This window comes from Rhipicephalus sanguineus, chromosome 6, assembly GCF_013339695.2.
Source record: "Rhipicephalus sanguineus isolate Rsan-2018 chromosome 6, BIME_Rsan_1.4, whole genome shotgun sequence".
Classification (NCBI taxonomy): domain Eukaryota; kingdom Metazoa; phylum Arthropoda; class Arachnida; order Ixodida; family Ixodidae; genus Rhipicephalus; species Rhipicephalus sanguineus.
Window position 1 is genome coordinate 60,786,119 of NC_051181.1, and position 22,273 is coordinate 60,808,391.

At 45.3% G+C, this 22,273-nt stretch overlaps 1 protein-coding gene across 1 annotated transcript in view; it reads left to right on the forward strand.

Annotated features, from left to right (window-relative positions):
• The window catches only part of LOC119395814 (venom serine protease 34), an 88,766-nt gene that overhangs the window by 43,761 nt on the left and 22,732 nt on the right, over positions 1-22,273 (forward strand). Inside the window, exons 3-8 of the mRNA XM_037662819.2 lie at positions 8,015-8,142; positions 9,670-9,803; positions 12,650-12,875; positions 17,362-17,492; positions 18,453-18,577; positions 21,177-21,227. Of these exons, the coding sequence (XP_037518747.1) occupies positions 8,015-8,142; positions 9,670-9,803; positions 12,650-12,875; positions 17,362-17,492; positions 18,453-18,577; positions 21,177-21,227 (795 nt within the window). The remainder of the gene's footprint in view (positions 1-8,014; positions 8,143-9,669; positions 9,804-12,649; positions 12,876-17,361; positions 17,493-18,452; positions 18,578-21,176; positions 21,228-22,273) is intronic.

Here is a 22,273-nt window from a genome sequence, read left to right on the forward strand (position 1 = left end):
GTCTTTACTGGCTCTGTAGCTGCAAGTGCATTGCTAAAGCCGCTTGAATGCACTTAACAAGCCTGCGTAATGGTATTGACAAATGGACAGAGAAGACAAACTCATTCGTTCTCATTTAGCTGCCATCACAGCAATACGTTGCTTCGTGTCAGGTTTCCTGGTATGCAGAATGCACGAACTTGGTGGCCGTGCCATACCACAGTAAATATGATCGACATCTGCTCCAACTGCGTAAGTAGCTGGAAAGTGCTAAATTACACAATCAGCTGTACCATGCACACTTAATGTAAGTTCTAGCAGTGGCAACATTTCGCACCTCATACTAGCCTATGGGCATTGTACTCGTTGATGCTGCCAGCTGCATTCACTGTTTTCATTCCTAGCATGCATAGCACATGCACACAAAGCACCCAATAACTGTGGGAAGCAGAATAGATTGTCCGAGGTAATCAATAAAATTGATTGACAAGAATTCCACACATCACTCAAGCCTGTTGTTTAGCATAAGTGATGAGAATGTGCAGCCAAATGTACACAGCAAATTCAGTATTGGCTTTGAAAAATTGCAAGATAGGTTGAAGCTTTCCAGAAACAAACCGTGTACAGTAAAGTCTATCCCAGATACTGAAATCATGAAGTTATAAATTTTAAAGTGGGCCGCTATATTCTTCAGGCACCATGCATTGCATTTATGAAAACGCTAACATCGCTGTACAACAATGCGTGCTGCAAGAAGTCATAAACCTTAATATTTTTGGCACAATGCCATTTCCCAGTACCACGTTTTACAGAAAGGCAACATTTTCCTTTGCAAAACTGAGCCATGTTTCCAGGCAAAATGCACTGTCCATGGTGACAAACACATGGAGTACGCTCTTCTATACAGCTTAGCTGGTTTACTGGAACTAAAAGCTACGGTAACGCTGTCTTAATTGAACTGACTAGCAAGAGCCTTCTCGCTGCTGTTTATGTGAAGTAATTTCACCTTGGTGGAACGTCACAAGAGTAAGTGGCACATAATAATGAGTGCGAGAACACAGCAACAGGTTGTGCAACGGCTACCAGGTATGCCCATTCGTGGAAACTGTGGGCTCGTGCCCCAAATGAACTAGTTGGAAATAACCCTTTTGCATGAATAAACTTAAGTTGGTTGCTGGCATGCATAACATTGTTACTCTGCATTTCCATCTCATTTATCTAGCGCTCATTGTTTCCCTTCGACATGACTAGCTCAAAACAAGATTCTTCTTCGTTAAATGGAACTTTGTACATTACCTTTACGTTGGCTACAGATGCTTCTGCCTGAATAAGCACCTCCTATAGCATACTTGCCTCAGCCACCTTCTGGACTGCATGGTCAGCACTCCAATGTTTGTTGTAGCACTGCTGTTTGCTACCTGCAGTACGTTGCAAAAAAATTCAGCATTAAAAAAAAAGGTTAAGAAAAGCCGAACCAGGTGTGCCAGCAGCACCTTGCCCTTTGAGGAGGGAGGAAGAGCTCTGATAAATGGCTAGTTCAAGACAAGCGTTGTTCTTTACAAGCTATTATTATGCGATGAGAGGTGGGACTTCAATACACGGACGCACATATAGTGCTAAAAGCAATTGAAAATTCAGCTGAAAGTACGGCTTGTCAAATTAGGTCAACGTGCATAAAGGATAAAAATGGGGCAAACCAACTGAACAAAATAAAGTGTCATGCTGCAGAAATTGCATTTTTAGCAAATCTATGTTATCTATTGCTTGAAAGATGATAAGCAATGTCCAAGAATACTAACCTAAACGCTTTTGAGGGTCATGTTACTTAATGACAAATAAAATGCGCGCCTAAAGAAAACATCCCTAAATACACTTTATTTCTCCCACTGTACCGATTCACGATTCACGCGGTGGCTGATGATTATTCCTTCAGAGCTCGTGCGAACGAAATGAATGTTAAGCTTCGGTTTCGTGGCGTTACTCCAAGTAATTTGTCAAGAGACATGCATAAATTTAACATGCATAAAACGCATGACAATGGTGAGCCTGACAAAAATGGTGTCTCCTTCCAGCAAATATTAGCGTACAGCAGTGCGTGCAAGCGATTACCAAAATTTTATAACACTACCGACTACGTTCTTGACAAATGTCATGCGCGAGCACAATCCGCACAACTACAACCGCATACACTACCAACACGTTATGCGATTTTCTTCGGCGACAACGCGTACTACAATAATAACAACTCACAATGTACGAAGCGTAACGTTCACTTACCTCTGGCCATAAAAATACGCTGGCAGCGTACACTGCTGGATGACCGCCGGTTTTCAATGGTGCGCCAAGCGAGGAATCGCCGAGCTACCGGCCGACCCCGAGCGTCAAGGCATTTTCCAGGGCCACAGAACGCGTCGTCGAGAAAAGATTGCGGCGCTGCTACTCACTCACGTGCGGAAACATTTGAAGAAGGTGTTCTTCAAAACTATGAATCACGTCCGTCGGTCACACCGAACAAAGCAGTCGCAGAGATTGAAGTCGCACGGTCGGCATCTGGTGACTATTTGCCTGGTACCTCGTATAATTGCGCTTACGTCAGTAACCACAACATACAGTGCGAGGCAGCGCGTTAAAAGTCGACCGCACAAACAGAACTCGGCACGACGATCACACGAACGCAGAACTATACGGGCTAGGAACTTAGGAAGGTCTCCTTAGTGTCGTGAGCGAGCCTGCCAGGTGGAAAGATTGCGCGATCCAGCCTGCAGATGGCGCTGCCGCTCGCTAGCGTTCGTTCGCGCGTGTGAGCCTGCGCTCTGTGGAGTTTCCCGTTGAAACCAAGCTTTGTAGTTGCGGTTTAAGCTCGCTGTGTAGGCCAGACATGGCGCTGATAAACTGTAAAACGAAGAAAAGAAAACTCTGGAGACTATGCGGGCAGGTTAGCTTCTTCTGAACGGCACATGCTGGTGTAGAGAACAAACATGTAGGAGATTCCGGGTTTCCGTTCTAGTTTATTAACATTCTTTTTCACGCAGTTATGTTTGAGTACGACTGCCATATTCATTGACAATTATAGCGATTACATCAAGAACAAAAATACAATGAACAGTGAATGAGACGCAAAGACAGATAGTTTCGCGCAGAATGTGAGTAAACAGTGAAAGGAAAAGATAGGTGCATATAAAAAAGAAAAATAATTAATTAAAAGTAAGAATCAGCGAACAGTCAAATGAAATTTATGTACACATGAGGGACCCTTGATGTTTCACGCCCACTCTTGCAGGCATACTGGATCCGTAAAAGCTCTGAATGAGAATCGATGCCTTTTCACTGCACGAGTTCTTTTTCATAACGTCATGGAACAGGTTGTCTTTTTCTTTTTAGGTATGGTGCGTTGGAGAGGCTAGAAAGATTTGCAGTCGCACGCGAGCATGCACGAACCTCTCAAGACGCAGCTCGGAATGAAATTGCAACAACCACGAAAATTCCAGGGTCGGATCTAAGAGGAGGAACAGGGTACCCGCGCCCTTACCCCCTGCCAAGGAGGTTAAACAAAAATTTTTTTTAAACCTCCTTGCCCCCTGCCCCCTTGAATTTTCGATGACCGTAGCGGCGGCCGCTACGGGTCGCTGCGAGCGCCTGCACCCTAAAGCTTTACTGCACCCTAGAGTTACTGTAAATGTTACTTTTATGTGGCGGAGTTGCGCATCTGTTTTCGAAACGCCGCTAGCAATCTTGCACTGCAGAGAAGCTGATGCGCAGGCCGCCGCCGCTGCAGCGAATCGGTTTGTACTCCCGTGCCACAGTCCCCAAAGGAGGCTTTCATAAAGGGACGCTTTTCACCAATACGAAGCAGCGCCGCATGTTCCTTGTGTCCTTGTCTATTAGGCACCGTGGAACGCCGCACAGAAGCCTTCGCGGTAGGGATGTCCGAAAAGCAAATTTTAGGTTCGAAGCGAACAGTGATTACGTCGAATAGCTTTGAATCGAATAGTTCGAATGGTATGTATCACACATTATATAAAAAAATTAGCATAAATATTGTCGAGGCCCAACTAACCTGCACAGCGTTTTTTTTTTAATTGGAACAAGGCATGTGCAACTGTCATTGTTTTTGCTGCAAGTAAACGCTACTAAACTAAGCGCTACGCTACTAAACGCTACGTTTAGTAGCGTTTAGTAGCATCAAATAGTAGCAGGATTTCAATTTCAGAGCGAAGCAATGAATGCGAAGGCAAGTGATAACCGATAAAATACATCGCACGTTAAAAATTATTATACATATAACATATTATAACATATAAGCCCGTATAATGAGCTTTTACACTTAAAAAAGGATCAGGGGCGTAGCCAAGGGGAGGGTTGGGGGTTTCAACCCCCCCCCCCCCCGAAATTTTTCAATTTTGCTTGCGCATATATACACGCACACATACAAACACACGCACGAACATACATAAAGTATGGTTGAACCCCACCCCCCCCCCGGAAAAAGATTTCTGGCTACGCCCCTGAAAATGATTAATCTATGTCGGAGTAATATGTTAATTTAACCTTGAAGTGGGGCTTCGCGACATTGCGCAATTTTGTTGGTTAGGTGCTTTCACGGCATAGCACTTTCAGGCTGCAGTGAAACCACCTTCACAAGTGGGTTACATGCCGTCCAATATACGCCTATTCGTTCATTATGAATGCTTTGAAATTTCGGAACCTTAAATTCGTGTCGAAGCGAATTCGAATACTGTAATATTCCTTCGAACATTCCTAGTGCTCGAATATTCGCACATGCCTACTTCGCGGCAAACAGACGCAGACAGTCTGCCAGTATGTCAGGACGGCAGCAAAATATTGTCTACCCTCGTTGCTCGCGAGGGTAACATGCACAAAACAACAAATTTAACCACTCTCGGTTGACCTGAAAAAAAGGTTAAAGATTTAAACCGCTCACATAGAGAACAGTGGTAGTTGCACGCTCCCCAGGCCTTCTGTAAACGCATCGTGTCTGAAGAAAAAAAGATCACAGTTTCACCGCAAGCGCGAAGCAATGAATGCGAATGCAACAAATTGTAATGTTATACGAAGGAAGGCTGGCAGCTAACTCTTTTGGATCCGATCTCGCGTAACTACACAAAACGTTGGTGTAAGAGAATACGGCCGCTCCAGGGAGAGGTGCGCTTTTCGCAGTCTCTTCGCGTTGAGAGCGCGCGTAAGATAGTATACGAGCCGTTTGCTGATGCTTGCCAGATAGCGATCGTGAACGCGCTTTTAGGATCAAAGTTCGCAGTTGCTCTCAAGCACCTCCCCCCCCCCCCTCGCATCCCTCCATGCTCATTCAAGACGGGCGGGGCGTTTCGTTTCTGCTTGAGCAGCATTCGACGGCAGGTCTAACACGCGGGGGGATGTTATCGCATGCGCCCTCCTAGTGACGCAGATAGGACAGCTCGTTTGATCTCTGCATCAGCCGCGATCGTCGCCGCTGCTCGCGAGCTTTTACTCGCGGGTAGAACCTACGGTGCGCGGTGGGATGTTATCAATTTGGACTTTATCCCGAACATGACGGCGACGACAAAAACCCGTCGAGAGTGCCGATATAATTGCTATCGCAAGAAAAGTAGCCACGTGACGGTCTTTGGTTGGAAAATAACTTAACAGCGCAGTCAACTTTAAGACTTTTCGACTTTAGGACTTTTAGGACTTTCTTTTTCTTTAGGACTCTAGAACACTCTCTCCCTAAATAAAAATAAAGCAATATGTCCGTTGGCAGTTACGAACATGTACTCCCTATTTCCATATAATGAGAGCCATCTGTAAGTTCTACGTAGATCTTGTTCGTGGATCTCAAGGACAGTTTTTGCAGTGTAGTGTAAGGGAATGCGGCTGCCCCAGGGAGAAAAGCATTTTTCGTGCAGTCTCATCGCGTTGAGAGCACAGCACGTAGAAGGGTATACGAGCCGTTAGCTGATGCCTGGCGAGATAGCGCGTGAACCAGCGATCGCGACCGCGCCCTTATATGAAATTTCACAAGAACGGATAACTGGGCTACCTGCCTTAACATGAAATTTCACAGTTGCTGCTCGAGTGACACAGCCCCCCGGGCGTTACATGATGCTCCTTTAAGACGGGCGGGGCTCCTATCTGCGTGAGGAGCAACCGATGGCAGGTCTCGCACACGGGTTGATGCTTTCGCATGCGCCCTCTCTAACAAACGCGGGGGACTACGGTGCAAAGATGCCTTGCGGCTGGCACATGCATTTGTAGCCTGCAGAATCATATTCTACCTCATACCTCCACATGCGGAAGCAAGACGAGGCTGCACTTGACGTCATCCTTCTCAAAATTGTAAAGCGGGCCCTCGACCTCCTCGTGAACACCTCGAACCAGGGCCTTCTAGGCCTGGGCATGGCGAACACATTTCGGGAGCTTCGAGAGGCCCACCTCACAAATCAGTACACTCGACTCTCAAAGACGGTAGCGGGTCGCCGCCCATTAGCCCGCTTAAACATCCAACACACCAACATCAAGCAAGATCGTGTTCAACTCCAGTGGAGATGCGCCCTCAACGTGCGCCCTCTTCCAAGCAACATGACAAAAGAAGACCACAATGGCCGGCGCCTGGCGCGGGCGGAATCCCTGGCCCGCTATTATGGATCGAAACCCGGCGTGTTCTACGCAGACGCTTCCGGCCAACACCATGGGGGATGGCATACGGCCGCTGTCATCCACGAGAACCGAACAATTAACGGGCTCACTTTCCGAGCCCGGAACATAACACACGCGGAAGAAGTCGCCATTGCATTGGCAGCTTGTCACCCCTTATCGTAAACCATAATCTCCGACTCGCGAGGGGCCTGTAGCGACTTAGAAAACGGCTGTGTCGCGTACCTAGCCTATCGACTATTGAGGCGTTGTGACTTTGAGGAAATCCCCGCACCCCGCCGTATAGTCTGGGCTCTTGCTCACATGGGACTAGAAGGGAATGAGGCAGCCGACGCCGACGCCCGCGCGCTCTCTTACCGGGCATTCCCACTGGCCTCTCGCGATCAAGACGGCCTCGAATTCAATCCTGTGTATTATTTCCGCGAAATTGTGCAGCATTACCAATTTGACCACAGCCTTTCCCCACGCCCATATAAAGGCTTAAGTGGAGGAGGGGCTTTTACTCCGACTCTACATAAACTCTATGCTGTGCCAGGCAGCACTGGATCCCGCCTTTTCCAGCAGTTGCTCGCACTGTGGGGAGAAATCTTCGGACATCTACCACATGGTGTGGGCCTGCCCCTCCAATCCTGCCATACCCCCTATCCCTAACCCGGGAGGAGTGGGAGGCGACTCTGCTTGGTTGTTCTGACCTTCAGGCTCTAAAGGCCTTGGTCCAACGAGCCCAGGCAGCAGCCGACGCCTATGGGGACCCTTGCTAGGAATCCCCACCTACTATTTGTAGGTGCTGTCCCCTTAAGGGGCGGTCCCTGCATACCTAACTTGTTTTCCCAAGAAATGTTTTACCGCCCACCTCCGTGTGGCGTTGATGGACCGGCTCGTTTCATCTCTGCGTCAGCCGCGTTCGTCACCAGTGCTCGCGCCGCTTTAAATCGCTGGTAGGAAATAGGATGCGCAAGACGAAATGATCAGTTTAGGCTTTATACGCAACATGATGGCAACGGCGACAGCAAAACCCGTCGAGAGTGTCCATATAATTGCTTTCGCAATAAAACGTTTCCTCCTCTTAGTAATCCGATGTCCTAGCGATCATATTTATAATTAGGTAATAATGAACACAAACTGTAAGTATTCATCTTGGTGCACAATGCTGTACCATGAAGAAACCAGTGCCCTACTGTGAATGAAAAGCGCTTAGAATAAAACAACACTGAGAGTCAGATAACTGTCCTGATAATAATAGTACCACTATAGTCAATCATGCATGATCTCCAGCTTCTCTTACATATGACATGTAGACGTCCTACCTAAACTTTGTCGCACGTATACTGTTGAAAATGATTAGGTTACCGTGCAAACTGGCAAACAACGTGGACATTTGCAGTGGCCGTAAATGTTCTGCAATCCAAGCTGATCACGTTGACGAAGAGTCACACGGAAGACTACATCGAAAGTCCAAATTATCCCGATGACTATTACCCTCAAGACACACAAATTCAATACAAAGTTGAGGTAAGTAGCAAGAAAAAGCCTGGCATTGTAAAGATTGAAATCAGAAGAAATCAATAGTCCCAACCACGCAACCTGCGGCTTCAATGACTTTTGTTTTGGTGATTCAGTTAATTCGAACAGCTTTCAGCTTTAAGTCAAAGCGCAATATTTGAGTGTTTGACTGGGCATCATATCAGTTAACCCTGTCAATTTACATGACAGCTTCATCTATAGACATACCAAGTTTGGGGGCTTGAAAATTAGGGTGTATCTGAGGAAACGCATAAAATGAAAGAGGCTGCCTGCACTAACCTAGGAGCCAAACGCAAGGGAGAAATGTTTAAACGCACACTTCGAACGTTCTTGCAGAAATCTCTTAGCTATGAAGGTTTAGACGTAATTTTTTGTTCCTGATTCTTACATTTCTGTAAAACATTTTGCGAAACACACGGCCCAGGAAACGAAGTTCACGTATTGGACATGGAAAAACTACCCAGCTTTTACTGTGATTGCAAAAAAGCAGTATGATGCCATCCAGGACGTAGGAGATCATAGTCAGACTTCCTTTGCTTAAAATGATTAGGCGCAGCATTCGTTTCACGGAGAACAGTGGAAACGTTAAGATAGCGCAGTCAAACCCGCATATATCAAACTCGCAGAAATGCGCGAATTACTTCGATATATCGCATAATTCGATATACCACTTTAAAAGAAGTTGTCGTATTTTCGGTGTGAATTTCGATGCGCAAGTTCACGGCGCTGCTTAACGACATTACAAGGAAGGTAATGTTTTAGAAAATTTTAGCAGCGAAGCTGTTTAAGCTATTCGTAACTTGTGCTCCGTAGTGCGAAACCCCTCAGGTGGGAATACGCTACGAAAGTTGGCCAAGCCCGATTATCGAGTACAGCAAGTACGAGCGTTAAACAAAAATTATGCTCGGCAAAGTGGAACGCGTGAAAAACGTGAAAGAGAGAGAGAGAGACAGAGGGAAAGAAAAGGAAGAAAAAGAATAAAAAACAGAAAGAGCGAGAAAGAGAAAGAAATAGAGAAAGGAAGAGATAGAAAGAGACTAAAAAAAGACATACAGAAAGCAAATAGAAAGGGAAAGAAAAGAAGAAAGAAAGACAAAACAAACAGGAAGGGCACCAAGCTCCGCTCTTCCGTCAGGCTTGGCAACACTAGTGCGAAGGTGCCATAATTTTTTTTAGTTCTTATTTTTCCGAGGTTTGCAATTTGAGGCGCAGGTAGTATGCGGAGGCGGGTTATACGCGAGAAAACATGGAATCGATGTAAACAGCGTCTGAACATCTTCATGCGCAGCTGTGCGTTCTCGTCGGGTACGGCCTTGGCCCGAACGCTGGCCTTTTTGTCCGTAAAGAGTCGAGCGTTGAATCTTCAGCAGCAGAAATAAAAAGAAGCCGGATGACGACAGTGTGGCGGGATTGAAATACACCTCAAATACGCCCCACAATCGCCCTTTCTTTTAACCTTCAAACTTTCTTTCGAGTGCAGGTCATTCGACGTGCGCGTTGTCTTGTAACGTGCAGGTGAAAATGGGCAACGAGGTTCTCCAGGAGATGGCGCGAATACAGGTGACGTTCGAGGTCTTTCTGATGGAGCGGAGCGCCTTTTGCCACAAGGACGGCCTCGACATCGTCGACAGAACCGGAGAAGTGAGAGCGTAAGGAGGTCCTCGAAGACCAACGCGAGTCTTGAACTTTGGTGAATGGATTGAACGTACTCGCGGGGTTAGGCGAATGCGTTTTACAATGCGATTTTCAGGACTGTCGGGTGTGACGTAAGGAGCCCTTCGCCTCGCGACCTCGCGAAAGGCTCGAATACAATACGTAACTTTTGTTAGCGTATTCCTGCGGGGTCTAGCAACGCTTGAATATAGCTTGCCGAATCATAGGGATACAAATGTAATGTTTATTAGGCTTCTAAAAAAGGGTAGCCAGCACTGGAACCATAATTGACGTTAACCCGGCATGACGCCCGTATGATACAAACACGAGCGTTACTGTATATATTGTAGTATATCTTGCAAGGGGTTTGAATACAAGAAATTTCTCATCGCTCCTAGCAGCAGCACTGCAAAAAACGTATAACCTACATATCTAACAGAGGGCTTTAATAATACTTAAGATATGTTTAAAAAGCGAGAGCGAAGAAATGCTACAGAAATGAAAATACCCGCGAAGTACTTGAAAGTAACATGCTCATTTTCGTTATTTCACACGTGTAACATCATTATCCACAACATTCGTGCGCTAATAATAATGTATTTTCGTATATATAAAGACAAGATGATAACGTTCCCGTATCAGTTTCGCTCGTTCACGCGAGACATTTATTAGCATTATCATTAGCATTATTAGCACCGCAACCCCTACGTCGCATGCACAGAAGAGGTGATCTACAAGATCCCTCTGACCTGTAACAAGGTTTACATTGGTCAGACGAGCAGGTGCATAAACACACGGCTAACGGAACACAGCCGCCACTTTGCAGCAAAAGATTCTGTGCATTTGGCCTTCCATTGTAGGGATTGTGGCTGTGCTCCCGCTTTAACAGGTACGGAGATTGTGCGCAAGGAACGTAAGAAGGAAACCAGAGAGGTAATCGAGGCCATAGAACGTGGCAAATGGAATGATAAGTGTATCAGTTGCCCCTCGGTTGCGTTCTCTGAAAAAGCGCGACGATACCTTGGTATGTAACCACATACTGTGTGGCAAATTTTTTTTTTATCAGAACCACGTGTTTTTTTGTTTTGTTTTTTGTTTTGTTTTTCTTTTCTGTTGTTTTTTTGTTGTGCCTTTATTTGCGCGGTTTCCTCGGGTTTTTTCGGTCCTCATCGCATCCACTGCTGTCAGAGCGCATGTGCGTGTTCACATACATAAGCCGGGTCTTTCGAAACTAAATCACTAGTTGCAGTACAGCGGTTGTGTTTGCGTCTTTTTTGTGTACGTGTTCGTTGCCCTTTTGTGCGCTGCCTATTCGAAAATTTATTTCCAGCTTTCCATTCAAACAACACACTACACAAGAAGGGTCTAATGCTTCGTTCTACTCTGCGAGTAAAGAGTGCACGCGGTGTTACCTTCCCCTCTGTCATCTTATTACAATGTATATATTATCAGCTGCCATAGATGTGTTTTTTTCTTTTGATGACAATCGGTAGGGACCCTTGAACAAATTTGTTGTGTTCTAAAAGAGCATTTTTTGTAAACATATATCTGTCATGTGTTTAAGCTTTCGATTTTTCAGAGCAACTGATAAAAAACCAGTGCTGTGGCTCTTTAGTCGATGCATGGCGTCATGCCTGCTGCTAGGACTAGGAAACGTAATAGTATGACACGCCGAGTCATACTTCATCATCATCATCAGCCTGTCTACGCCCACTGCAGGGCAAAGGCCTCTCCCATGTTCCGCCAATCAACCCGGTCCTGTGCTTTCTGCTGCCACGTTATACCTGCAAACTTCTTAATCTCATCTACCCACCTAATTTTCTGTCTCCCCCTCCCGCGTTTGCCATCTCTTGGAATCCAGTCAGTTGCCCTTAATGACCATCGGTTATCCTGCCGACGTGCTACGTGCCCGGCCCATATCCATTTCTTCTTCTTGATTTCAACTATGATGTCCTTAAACCCCGTTTGTTCCCTGACCCACTCTGCTCTCTTCCTGTCTCTTAATGTTACACCTATCATTTTCCTTTCCATCCCTCGCTGCGTCGTCCTCAATTTAAGTTGAACCCTCTTTGTAAGTCTTCAGGTTTCTGCTCCGTAGGTAAGTACCGGTAAGATGCAGCTGTTATATACCTTCCTCTTGAGGGACAGTGGTAGATTACCATTCATGATTTGATAATGCTTGCCGAATGAGCCCCAACCCATCCTTATTCTTCTAGTTATTTCACTCTCATGGTTCGGCTCCGCGGTTACTACCTGTCCTAAGTAGACGTACTCCTTTAAAACTTCCAGTGTCTCGCCACCTATCGCAAAGCGCTGTTCTCTGCCAAAATTGTTCCACATTACTTTAGTTTTATGCATATTAATTTTCAGACCTACTCTTCTACTTTCCGTATCCAGCTCAGTAATCATGAGCTGTAATTCGTCTCCCGCGTTACTCATCAATGCAATGTCATCAGCGAATCGTAGGTTACTGAGATACTCTCCATTAACTCTTATTTCTAACTCTTCCCAATCTAGGGCCCTGAAAACCTCCTGTAAGCACGCGGTGAATAACAATGGAGAGATCGTGTCTCCCTGCTGTACGCCCTTCTTTATTGGGATTCTGTCGCTTTCTTTATGGAGGACTATAGTGGCTGTCATACTATTATGTTTTAAAAGAGTTGACTGTTGGGCGAGTTGGTGCTTGGACATACAAACCATCTTTAGTAGCGCTTTGAGACAGGACAAGAGAAAGGAGCAGACGAGCACAGGCGCTAACTAGCAACTGATTTTATTACTATTATGCTCTTATGCCTGAGCCATAGCTCGAGTGCAGTTATTTTGCTCACTACTGTTTTCACAGGTACTGCGGTCCACAAAGTGGTCGAAACTTCCTGATGGGAGACAGCGTGATCCTGATGCGCATGTACACGGATGCAGACGGGCGCGACCGGGGCTTCCGGATACGCGTTCGCCTGTACCAGTCCCCCTGCGGTGGACTCCTGCGGGTCTTTCGGTCGGGATACATCACCTCTCCTGACTTTCCGTACAGTTACGGTGCACACAGGCTGTGCGTATGGAGGATACAGGTGAGAACGAGGGTTTCTAAACGAAGGAACTGACTGTGCCACACCGCTTTGGAGCGCGCATCTTCGCAGTATTCTGAAAGGCAACATTATAGAACTACTTTGTCGAAGGACATTTCAATCATCTATTTATTCATTTCCTTATATATTCATTACGTGCATACAAGTGGCAAAGCTGTACAACCAGGAACATACATAAGCAAAAAATTTCTTAGGTCGCTTAAAAATTTTTATATTGTCAACATACTGCAAGGACACGTGAATTCTATAGATAGCTTATGTTGCAAGTCATTAAACGTTCATACTACGTTCGCAAAAATGATTTTTTATTGCTTTTTTGTTATCTTAATATCCGTTACGAGACCTCTAGCAATAGGGTCATTCTACGCAAAACGTCCCAGCCATTTTGGCAACAATCTCAAATGTATCCGACAAGAAAAAGTAAACATGACTGATTGCCCTTTCATGGAATCGGTATAACACGAAAGTGAAACGTGTCTTCACAGGAGCGGTTGAGCGTTTATTGTGGATTGTTTCACCACAAGTGCGAAGGGATGAATGCTAAAGCAACAAATTGTAATGTCGCGCGAAGAATGACTAGCAGCTCGAAACTTTCAGCGCGCCCTAAGGCAGAAAAGACGCATGAAAAGAGCATACACAGTACGAGCGCGAACTGACAACTGTCACGATTGTTACTTCTTTGTGTGAGAAAAGCGCGCTCCTATCGGAAACGCAGCCGTTGAAGTGAGCGAAGCGACCTTCGTGCTTTCTGTAACGTCAACGGAAACTCGCGATGAAAGCACAAGACCTAGAAACCGCCACTATCACGAGATTTGCGCGCGCGCACGAGAGACACCTCTGTAGAGGCGCGCTCGCCTCGCAACGCTCGGAGCGCCATCTCGCTAGTGATTACAAGAACACGCTGAAGCCACCGAGCTCTGAGTACCACCAACGGTAATTGGTGCATATAACTAGCTCGCTGTTAGGATGCTGAAGAACGTGCGCTCTGTGGTGAAGTGGTTCTGCGCCCGCGCGCTGCGGAGCGAGGGGTCGTAGGTTCGACTCCCGGCTTTGGAACTTCCTGTCATAGTTATTTCTTTGTCATCTGTTAGTGGATATTTTACAACGTCATATTCGTGACACAAATACGTCAATGGAGCTGTGGTGGACCCCGGCATAAAACAAGTTCGTGTTAAAAAATTGTGCTGATTTGTTGCATTGAAAACAGTGAATCAATAAAATATATCGTACATAGAAACATTTTTCGCGACGTGGAAGTCTCCCGAATCTCGCATAATATCATTTGAGTGATGTGTGTCAGAAAATTGAGGCTGACAGTATCTCTTCCCGTTTCATTAACAAATTCGGTTTTGAGAGACGCCGTAGTGGAAGGTTCCGGAAATTTCGACTATCTGGGGTTCTTTAAAGGGGCCCTGGAACGCGTTTCGAAGTAATCGTCGAATGGCTTCATTAAAGGAGTTTATTACCTCACGAGTCAACTGCCACATAGATTTTTAGAATCCGTGAAGTATGAGCCGAGTTACAAGAACGCACGCTTTGAGCGCTTTCTCTCGCTCCTATCACACCAGCGAGCACGCTGAAAGCTACGCCAGGGGGATGGGGGAGGTGACGACAAGAGCCAAGAACCCATGTCTGTCGTCAGTGCACGTCATGATCATGAACTTGACCACTTTCGTTTCTTTTTTTTTTCTTCGAACGCGTGGCTTTCTTTCAATGTGATCGCCAGCGAAGCCGTGCGGGCACGTCGCGGCATCCCGCAGCAGCCGCGGTAACCATGCAGCACACGATGCTCAAATCAAGCCAATGGCCGTGGACTTTCTGTTTATGGCGCGGTCATTTGGGCTTATGGCATTATTTTTCGAGAGAAGATCGAGCGAATGATAGGTGACTTTGATAAGTAATTGTGAATTCCAGGCGCGTGCTGCGCTATATTATTTGGTTCGCATGTTCACGGGAGCCTCGACTACCGATTGGCAGCGTTTTATGACTATGCTGAAAAAGTGTTCCAGGGCCTCTTTAACGTTCACCTAAAGCTGACCACACGGGCCTCGAGCATTTTCACTCAATGCAAACGCGGCCGCCGCGACCGGGATTCGATACCCTGACCTTCGGGTCGGCAGCCGAACAATATAACAACTAGACCATCGCGGCGGGTATTCCATATGAAATGATGTTCCACAATTATGTACGACATGTTACAATTTACGGGCCTATGTCAATAAAGGATTATATGGCATGACGTTCTTAGGGCTCTCGCTCAATTTTGCGAACCTATGTTGTCTTTTTTTGATCTCGATCGCTTTCGAGCACGGCTGCAGTTTAACCAAAAGCAGTCACTTAATCAAATTTGCGTGGTATTACATATGCAGAGCTATTCGGACGCCTTATGCCGCCCGATAGCTTGGCGTATTCCCGCATTAAGACTACACAATTCATTTCACATGAAAAAAGTTATCTGCTCATTTCACTGGCATGCTTTAATCCCGTTGGAAGCGCATCATTGTCGAGCCCAATCTTAGGTACGGTGAAATAGCACTCTCTCACCGAAAGCAGGACATAATAGTTCAACGAGGATTGGGGCAAAAATTACACTGTAAAATACGTGTGAAAATACGCGATGATGAAAGCGTGCCGCGGTTTTGCTTTCTGCCAACATTGGTTCTAGAGGTAAGACATATATGCAGGCAAATATTCGTTTGGATAACTAAATTGGGTAACATACTGAATAAAGAAGAGTATACAGATTATTAAAAAGGACACCAACGTGCCGTAGCATTTCGAAAACAGCCGTTGTGCATAGTCTGAGCAAGTGTAGCGCCTGGTTTGTGCACCTCAACTGCTCGGGGTGACGTTCGTGAGGAGAAACGTCCCGTATAACGTCACTCGTAGAGAAGCACGTCGCTATGGACTCTTGCTGTTGCAGTACTGATGCTGGCAAAATAGTGACAACCGCGAAGCGGCCGTGCATAGGTTACTGGTACCCCCAGTGCCACGGGTCAATCATTGACGCTAGCGCAATAGCAATACTGAGAGAACACCAGGCAGGAACCTTTCATTTAATTCATATTGCAGTGGTAGGGTGGCGTACGGGATGTTTATGCTCAGGTAACATGAGCCGGAGCTCTTCAAGTGCAAATAGTCTCAGCCATTTCCGAATCGCCAACTTCTACCACAGCGGCTGACAGCCTAGCCCCTCTTCCACATTGATTGCTCTAAAGATACGGCTATCAGTTGTCAAGCGCCATGTGTTACACTGTGAGCAAACATCACCAACCGGAAGTTTTTACAAGCTTTATCAAACCGCTGTGCACTGCACTCTGAATCATTATTTGTGCAAGGTCAATCTAAATAGGTCGCGAAAATCGGAACGAAAAGTGGTCGGAAACCTATTGCGACAAACATCAACACCCGCGTGACGATTAAAGCGCTACTAGGTGAGGGGGGGGGACAAATAATAAAAACAAAAAATTATTTAAACGTTTATTTTCATTAGTTTCAATTTTATTTGTCACGAATTAAATTGGTAGATTACTTTAATCAAACTTTACTCTTGGGTATGTGGTTGAGTGGCCAATTTTTTTCGTTTATTTTCAGAAACAGCGGGCACATGCAGGCAGTCTGGTAACATGGGCCAACGGTTTTGCCCATTTTCAGATGCAAGTGGCGTCGGTGGTTTTTGCGCAGTAGGTTTGTGCCTGTCGTCCGTAGGTGATTTCCTCGCATAAGCGTTGTTTTCTAGTCGTGGCACTTGGCAGAATGTAATATAGCCCATCGCAGCCATCGGGAACCGCTTCAGTGACTGTGTTTTGCCAGCGCACGGCCGGCGTGCTGTCGCCCTTCGGGACGATGAGTCCGCCACGCTACGCGAAGAAACGCTGCGCTGTCTACGGATGCAAGAGCAACATTTTAAGGCCAGGCAAATCTGTCTTTTTCGTCTTCCCGTTATCTTGCAGGCTTCCATTATGGAGCCGTCATAGTGATAAGAAAAAGAACGTGCAGCTATAAAAAAAAGTAAGAGGCGGCGCCCTGGCAAAAAAATTCATAATTTCGCGCCCATCGCTTTAAAACGTGACGTCATTTCCGCTTCCGGTTGTGACGTCATCTTTTTTTTAAATTCTGTTTGTCCCCTCCTCACATAGATGGCGACTGTTGCAACAACTAGTCACCGGCTTGACACATGGGCTTCTACGGAAGTTACGCTACCAGTTTACATATACCTTGGATTGTGCATGAAATAAAATGCAGCGCCGTTACTGTCCCGCATGAAGAAGCAATCTCCCTAGCTCTGGCTTTCCATGGAAGCTACCCTGTCACGCGCACTAGCGAGGGAAAGCGTTCATGAACATTTAAAAAAAATGTATGAGGCACAGTTCTGGCAGCACGCGAAAACATGGGACTGACAAAGGCGAATGATGGGCGAAAAAAATAACATGATGCGTCATACAAAGTTTTGATGACTGCTTTACAGGCCATGTATGGCATGCGCATCAAGCTGAGCTTCGATGGCTACTTCGATATCAGAAGCGACGACCACGACACCTGTTTCATGGACTACCTCGAGATTAGCCGATCGGGCAACTTCCAAAAGGACTCACAGCGGTAAGTTCGTGCATCGTAGATTCCTACCTAGCATACCCATTAAATTATTGGAAATTTAATAACAAGCATTGGGTCTAGTTTAACATTGTCACCGAAGCAGCGCAGACATGGCTGCGAGAAAAGGCTTCGTAGAACACATGTCATCAGCATGGTGTCTTGTTGCTCACGTTCTTTTATTCTGCGAGTGAAAGGCAGCCCTTCAAACTTGGCACCTTGCCCCACGCAGCGGGACCCACGAACAATTTTTACAAGAGATGAACAATTGTCACAAACGTGGTCATGTGAAACGGCACAACGTATGCATTATGCCAGGGCTACAAAGACACAGAGGCTACGAGGACACAACGATATTACTCGTGAATAACCTTGCTGAGAGCGCAGCTCGATTGAACGATAATGTAACTTGGGTGCTTCCGGTTGCACTGTTAGGAACTGATGCTGCCACAAAACTTGATTTTCTGTATCGAGCACACTTATTGGTGTGTGATAGTTCCCCTAGCTTTTAAAAAAAGGTGGCACGTGTATGCTACAACAGACATCACAAATCTCCCGCTCCAATGAAGCGTAATAATGGTGCCTCTGTATAGCGACTGCATTTACGAAGGCAGTTGCCTGACTAGGGGGTTGGCTCGGAAGTTCAACCCCTCTGCCTGAAATTCTTTGCGTTTTGTATGTTGATATATGCGCGCGCACGTGCAAACACACGCAAGAGCACGCATAGGATGTCGGACTTCCCATCCGTCTGGTAAAAAAAAAATCGCTATGCCCCTGCACGATGGCACATCTCTTTTGGCATCTCAATGGTTGACCCGCTTAAAAGAGAATTTTGAGAGGCTGAAGATAACAATGGACACGTCCTGTGCGCTTGGGCCCATTCTAAATCCCGGAGCTAGTACCATCTGTTTCGAACAAACGAACTAGCAAGAGAAAACGAGTGAGAAGTGCATTGCCTCCATGCAGGTACTGCGGACAGACGCGGCCTAAGACAATCATGTCTACAACGAACAGGGTCGAGCTGAAGTTTGTGACTGACTGCTGCGAAGAAGGACGTGGCTTCAAACTGCGCTATGACATTATCCCATCTTGTGAGTACAACACGAGTAATGTTTCGGGGGTGCAAAAAAAAACGGAGTTTAGACAGCTGCTAGCATGTAGCTTCATCAACTTCATTCATGGGAGAAATGTAATATATTACCAAATATTCTGTCGTAGTTCGTTGACAGTTTCGTGAGAGTGTCGACTTGTTTGCACTGATAATCAATACTGTGCGGCTTCAAATGACCAAGCATAATGGCGGCTACAACGCCTGCTCTATATGGTAGTGGATTTCGGCGTAATACTATAACGTATGAATAATAAAGAAGTTATTCGGGGAAAAGCGCAGAGTACAAATACTTTCTCAGTATTTCACTCCGCACTTTCGTAAACACAAAAGTAAAAGAGAAAACTTCATATGCACGGATGACCATAGTTGTGAATGTGATACTAGCTAGGTAGCTGTTGCTTTTACATTCAAGATCTTAGTGCGACCGGAATTCCTGAAAACAAAAAAACAGAATATGTGAACTTTCACCATTTCCTGAAAGCAATATGGACGACACATGAATATCCAACGTTGGGTAAATGCGGGTGCTGTTACGTAAAATATATGGGTAAGTTTGAAGTGTACGTGTTAGTTAGAGCTGTTAAATAAAAATGATAAACCTGCATTTTCGGCCAGGCTTTATTTGAAACGCTTACAAAGGTTTCCCTCTTGGCCCACCGTGGTGATCTAGTGGTTATGGTGCTCGACTGCTGACTAGAAGGTCGCAGGATCGAATCCCAGCCACGGCGGCCGCGTTTCGATGAAGAAAATGCTAGAGCCCTCTGTACGTAGATTTAGGTGCAGGTTAAAGAACACCAGTAGGTCAAAATTTCGGGAGTCCTCCACTACGGCGTCCCCCAAATCATATTGTGGTTTTGGTACGTAAAATCCCAAGAATTAATATTGTTATGTTAGATTTCCCTCTTCTCTTGAAATACCAGAGGTGGGAACAATATAATATTCATAGGAAACGTGAGTCATATTTCGTGAGGGACATATGCCGAATGTTTAGTGTGGGTTTCAATATATGTTCCTCACGCTGTTTCCAGAGTGCTGGCACAAGAAAATGGGCGTCGGAACTACATCCATCTTAATGTTTTTGTCACGTGCATTCAAATAGCTTATGAAATTGGCGTAATTTGCGACGAGCCCTGGCAACATTAGTTTCTCGATGAATATATTGCAAGGATACTAGGCTGCAGATAATACTTTTGTCCATACTACGTCGAAGACAATGTTATTAGAAGAGTATACATTTATAGTATGTCAAACTAGAAACAGATTGCCGATTTCTAAACTGAAAACACTTGCCGTTGCGGTTGTCACTAAAGAAAGACTTCGCTGAAAGAAACGTTTATTGTCAAGGAAATTATTTCACTTCTACGTACACGTGCAAACACCACATTCCATTAGCTGTGTGACAACGCTCTTACGACACTGTGAAGTGTGCGACTCATCTCGGGCTCTGAAGCTGTATTTGAGCTTGAGAATTACTGCGTTAGAAAGATTTCTTTGTTCAGTGAGCGGAACTCAAGGCGTGTGGCATCTGGATATGTGTGCTAGCAATTTTTCGTGTCCTTATGGTTCCCTTTTCAGTCCAAGCCATTTATTTATCAAAGACAATGAGCTAGACTATTTGTCTAATTTTTTATTGTAGCGTTAGCTTCTGGTTTTTGTTCTTGCTTTCTTGTTGTGTCTTTTGAGTGCATTTTTATTGTGAAAATACACCGACGTAGTTCGATAAATACTAAAGATACTAGTGCCAGCATTTGATCAGTATTGTTTACGCGTTAGTTGTAAACTGCTCTTGTTTAGCGTTGATTTGCACTCGATCTTATTCACTTCATTCTTTTCGTGCTATATTCATTGCTGTCTTGCGCAGACCTCTTTGTGTCGGCGCAACGCATTGACGTTGCCCTTGAATGACTTTTTTGTTTTTATTGTCTCGCTCTAACTTGTTTCTTTGTGTTGATGTTGCTGTGTCGTAATTACGACAGATTTGTTATATTTTTAGATCGAGCATTTTGCTTCCAAGCTCGTGGTACTTATCTCGTTTCATAAGCACACGTTGCTCTTGCATGTGAATGCAAGCCTGCGCGTACATGCGCTCAAGCTTACGCAGCATACAGTTCTGTCACTCTACAGCATGCTGCTCCTACTTCATAAACCTCTCGCTTATCTCGCTCTATTTCTGACATACTAAAATATACCCATTCAATGTCTCTGTGCCTATGTTCAAAGAAACAAAAACACATTATCCGGCGTCTTAAAACAGCAATTACTACCAACACCGCTTATATTTCTTAATCCAACACTTATAAAAGTGGCAGCATCCACTGTGGTTCATGGAGATGAATAACGCTGGAGTGAGATCTCATTACCTGTAAATGAGCAAGTCCTAATAAAGGTACGCTTTCTGTATAAAGCAGCGCTCTCGTAATTTACTGACAAGTACAGCACCCTGCATAATAGTGTGCCCTAAAAATTGACTCGCTAACCTGACATGACCTTTTCGAACGTGTCCGAAGGAGTCTTCACGGTTGCTATGAAATGTCGCTGTAATGTCCACGAGAATTCAAGCTGTTTCTTTGCAATTTCAGGGTTCGTTACGCCTACTCGACCTACAGAGAGGTACCAGCCTGTCCCTTGCCGTAAGTGAGTGTGTGTATTTCTGAATTGAAGAGGACTTGAAAAAACCGCTTTATAGCCATCGATAGTAAGGGTTATTAGTAGGTGCCAAATATACTTTATTTCTGGTTACAAAAAATGATCACGTGCTTCCAAGACACAAACAAATAAATAGCAGCGGTGATCAGCGCACACAGTCGTTTAAAATCTGCAACACCTCTATTACAGACGTGCTAAACTGTTCAACGCCGCCTCGCGTGATGCAGAAGTGTCGCTTGAAATCCAAGGGTGCACTTCAGTGTTTGGACGGTCGCACTGAAATCACGAGCCCTACTTTCAGATGCCGCGGCGAGGCAGCAAGAAAAGAAAATACAGATATCTCGTTTCTTTTTTTCTTTTATATAATGTTGTTTTTTAATAGTCATATGCTACTGAGCTGAGCTTATATGCTTTTCCTTCATTTCATTTGAACTAAACCCGCGCTTCAGAATATGAATCTCGCAGTAAGGCTTATTCAACAAATCATCGAAATATATTCGATATTGCTTGGTTCCACAGGGGTTCCGTACAGTGCGTAGTAACTTTTGACGATGTTAAAACTTGGTTATTTATCAATTTACGTTTACAGAACAGTTTCCCTTACTGCGACAGAAGTTAGGTGCTCCAAAGCGGCGCTGGTCTTGTGTCCGCCCGTCAAGAACATTCAATAGCTGTAAGCTTACTAATCACCCTTATTCATCCCATTAGTCTGACGCCAATTACTGTCGTCATCAACTGCCTTACCGCTATGAATGTTGTTGGCCTCAGGACGCCTCGTCACACGTAATTTCGCCGCTGCCAGAGCTGGAAAAAAATCAAAGCTTTCTGAATGGCCTTGCTGAAACTTGAACCCATGCCGGTTGGGCAGCACGATCATGTAAACTAGCTTCATTTTTTTACGCATTTCTGCAGAATCATAATATGAAATTGCGTTGCATAAAAGATGTACGCCACATAATTCAAGGGGAGGGCTGAGTTGTAAGATGTGATCGGAGATCCGAGGGTGCTGTTTCTTGCTCTTCAATTCAGT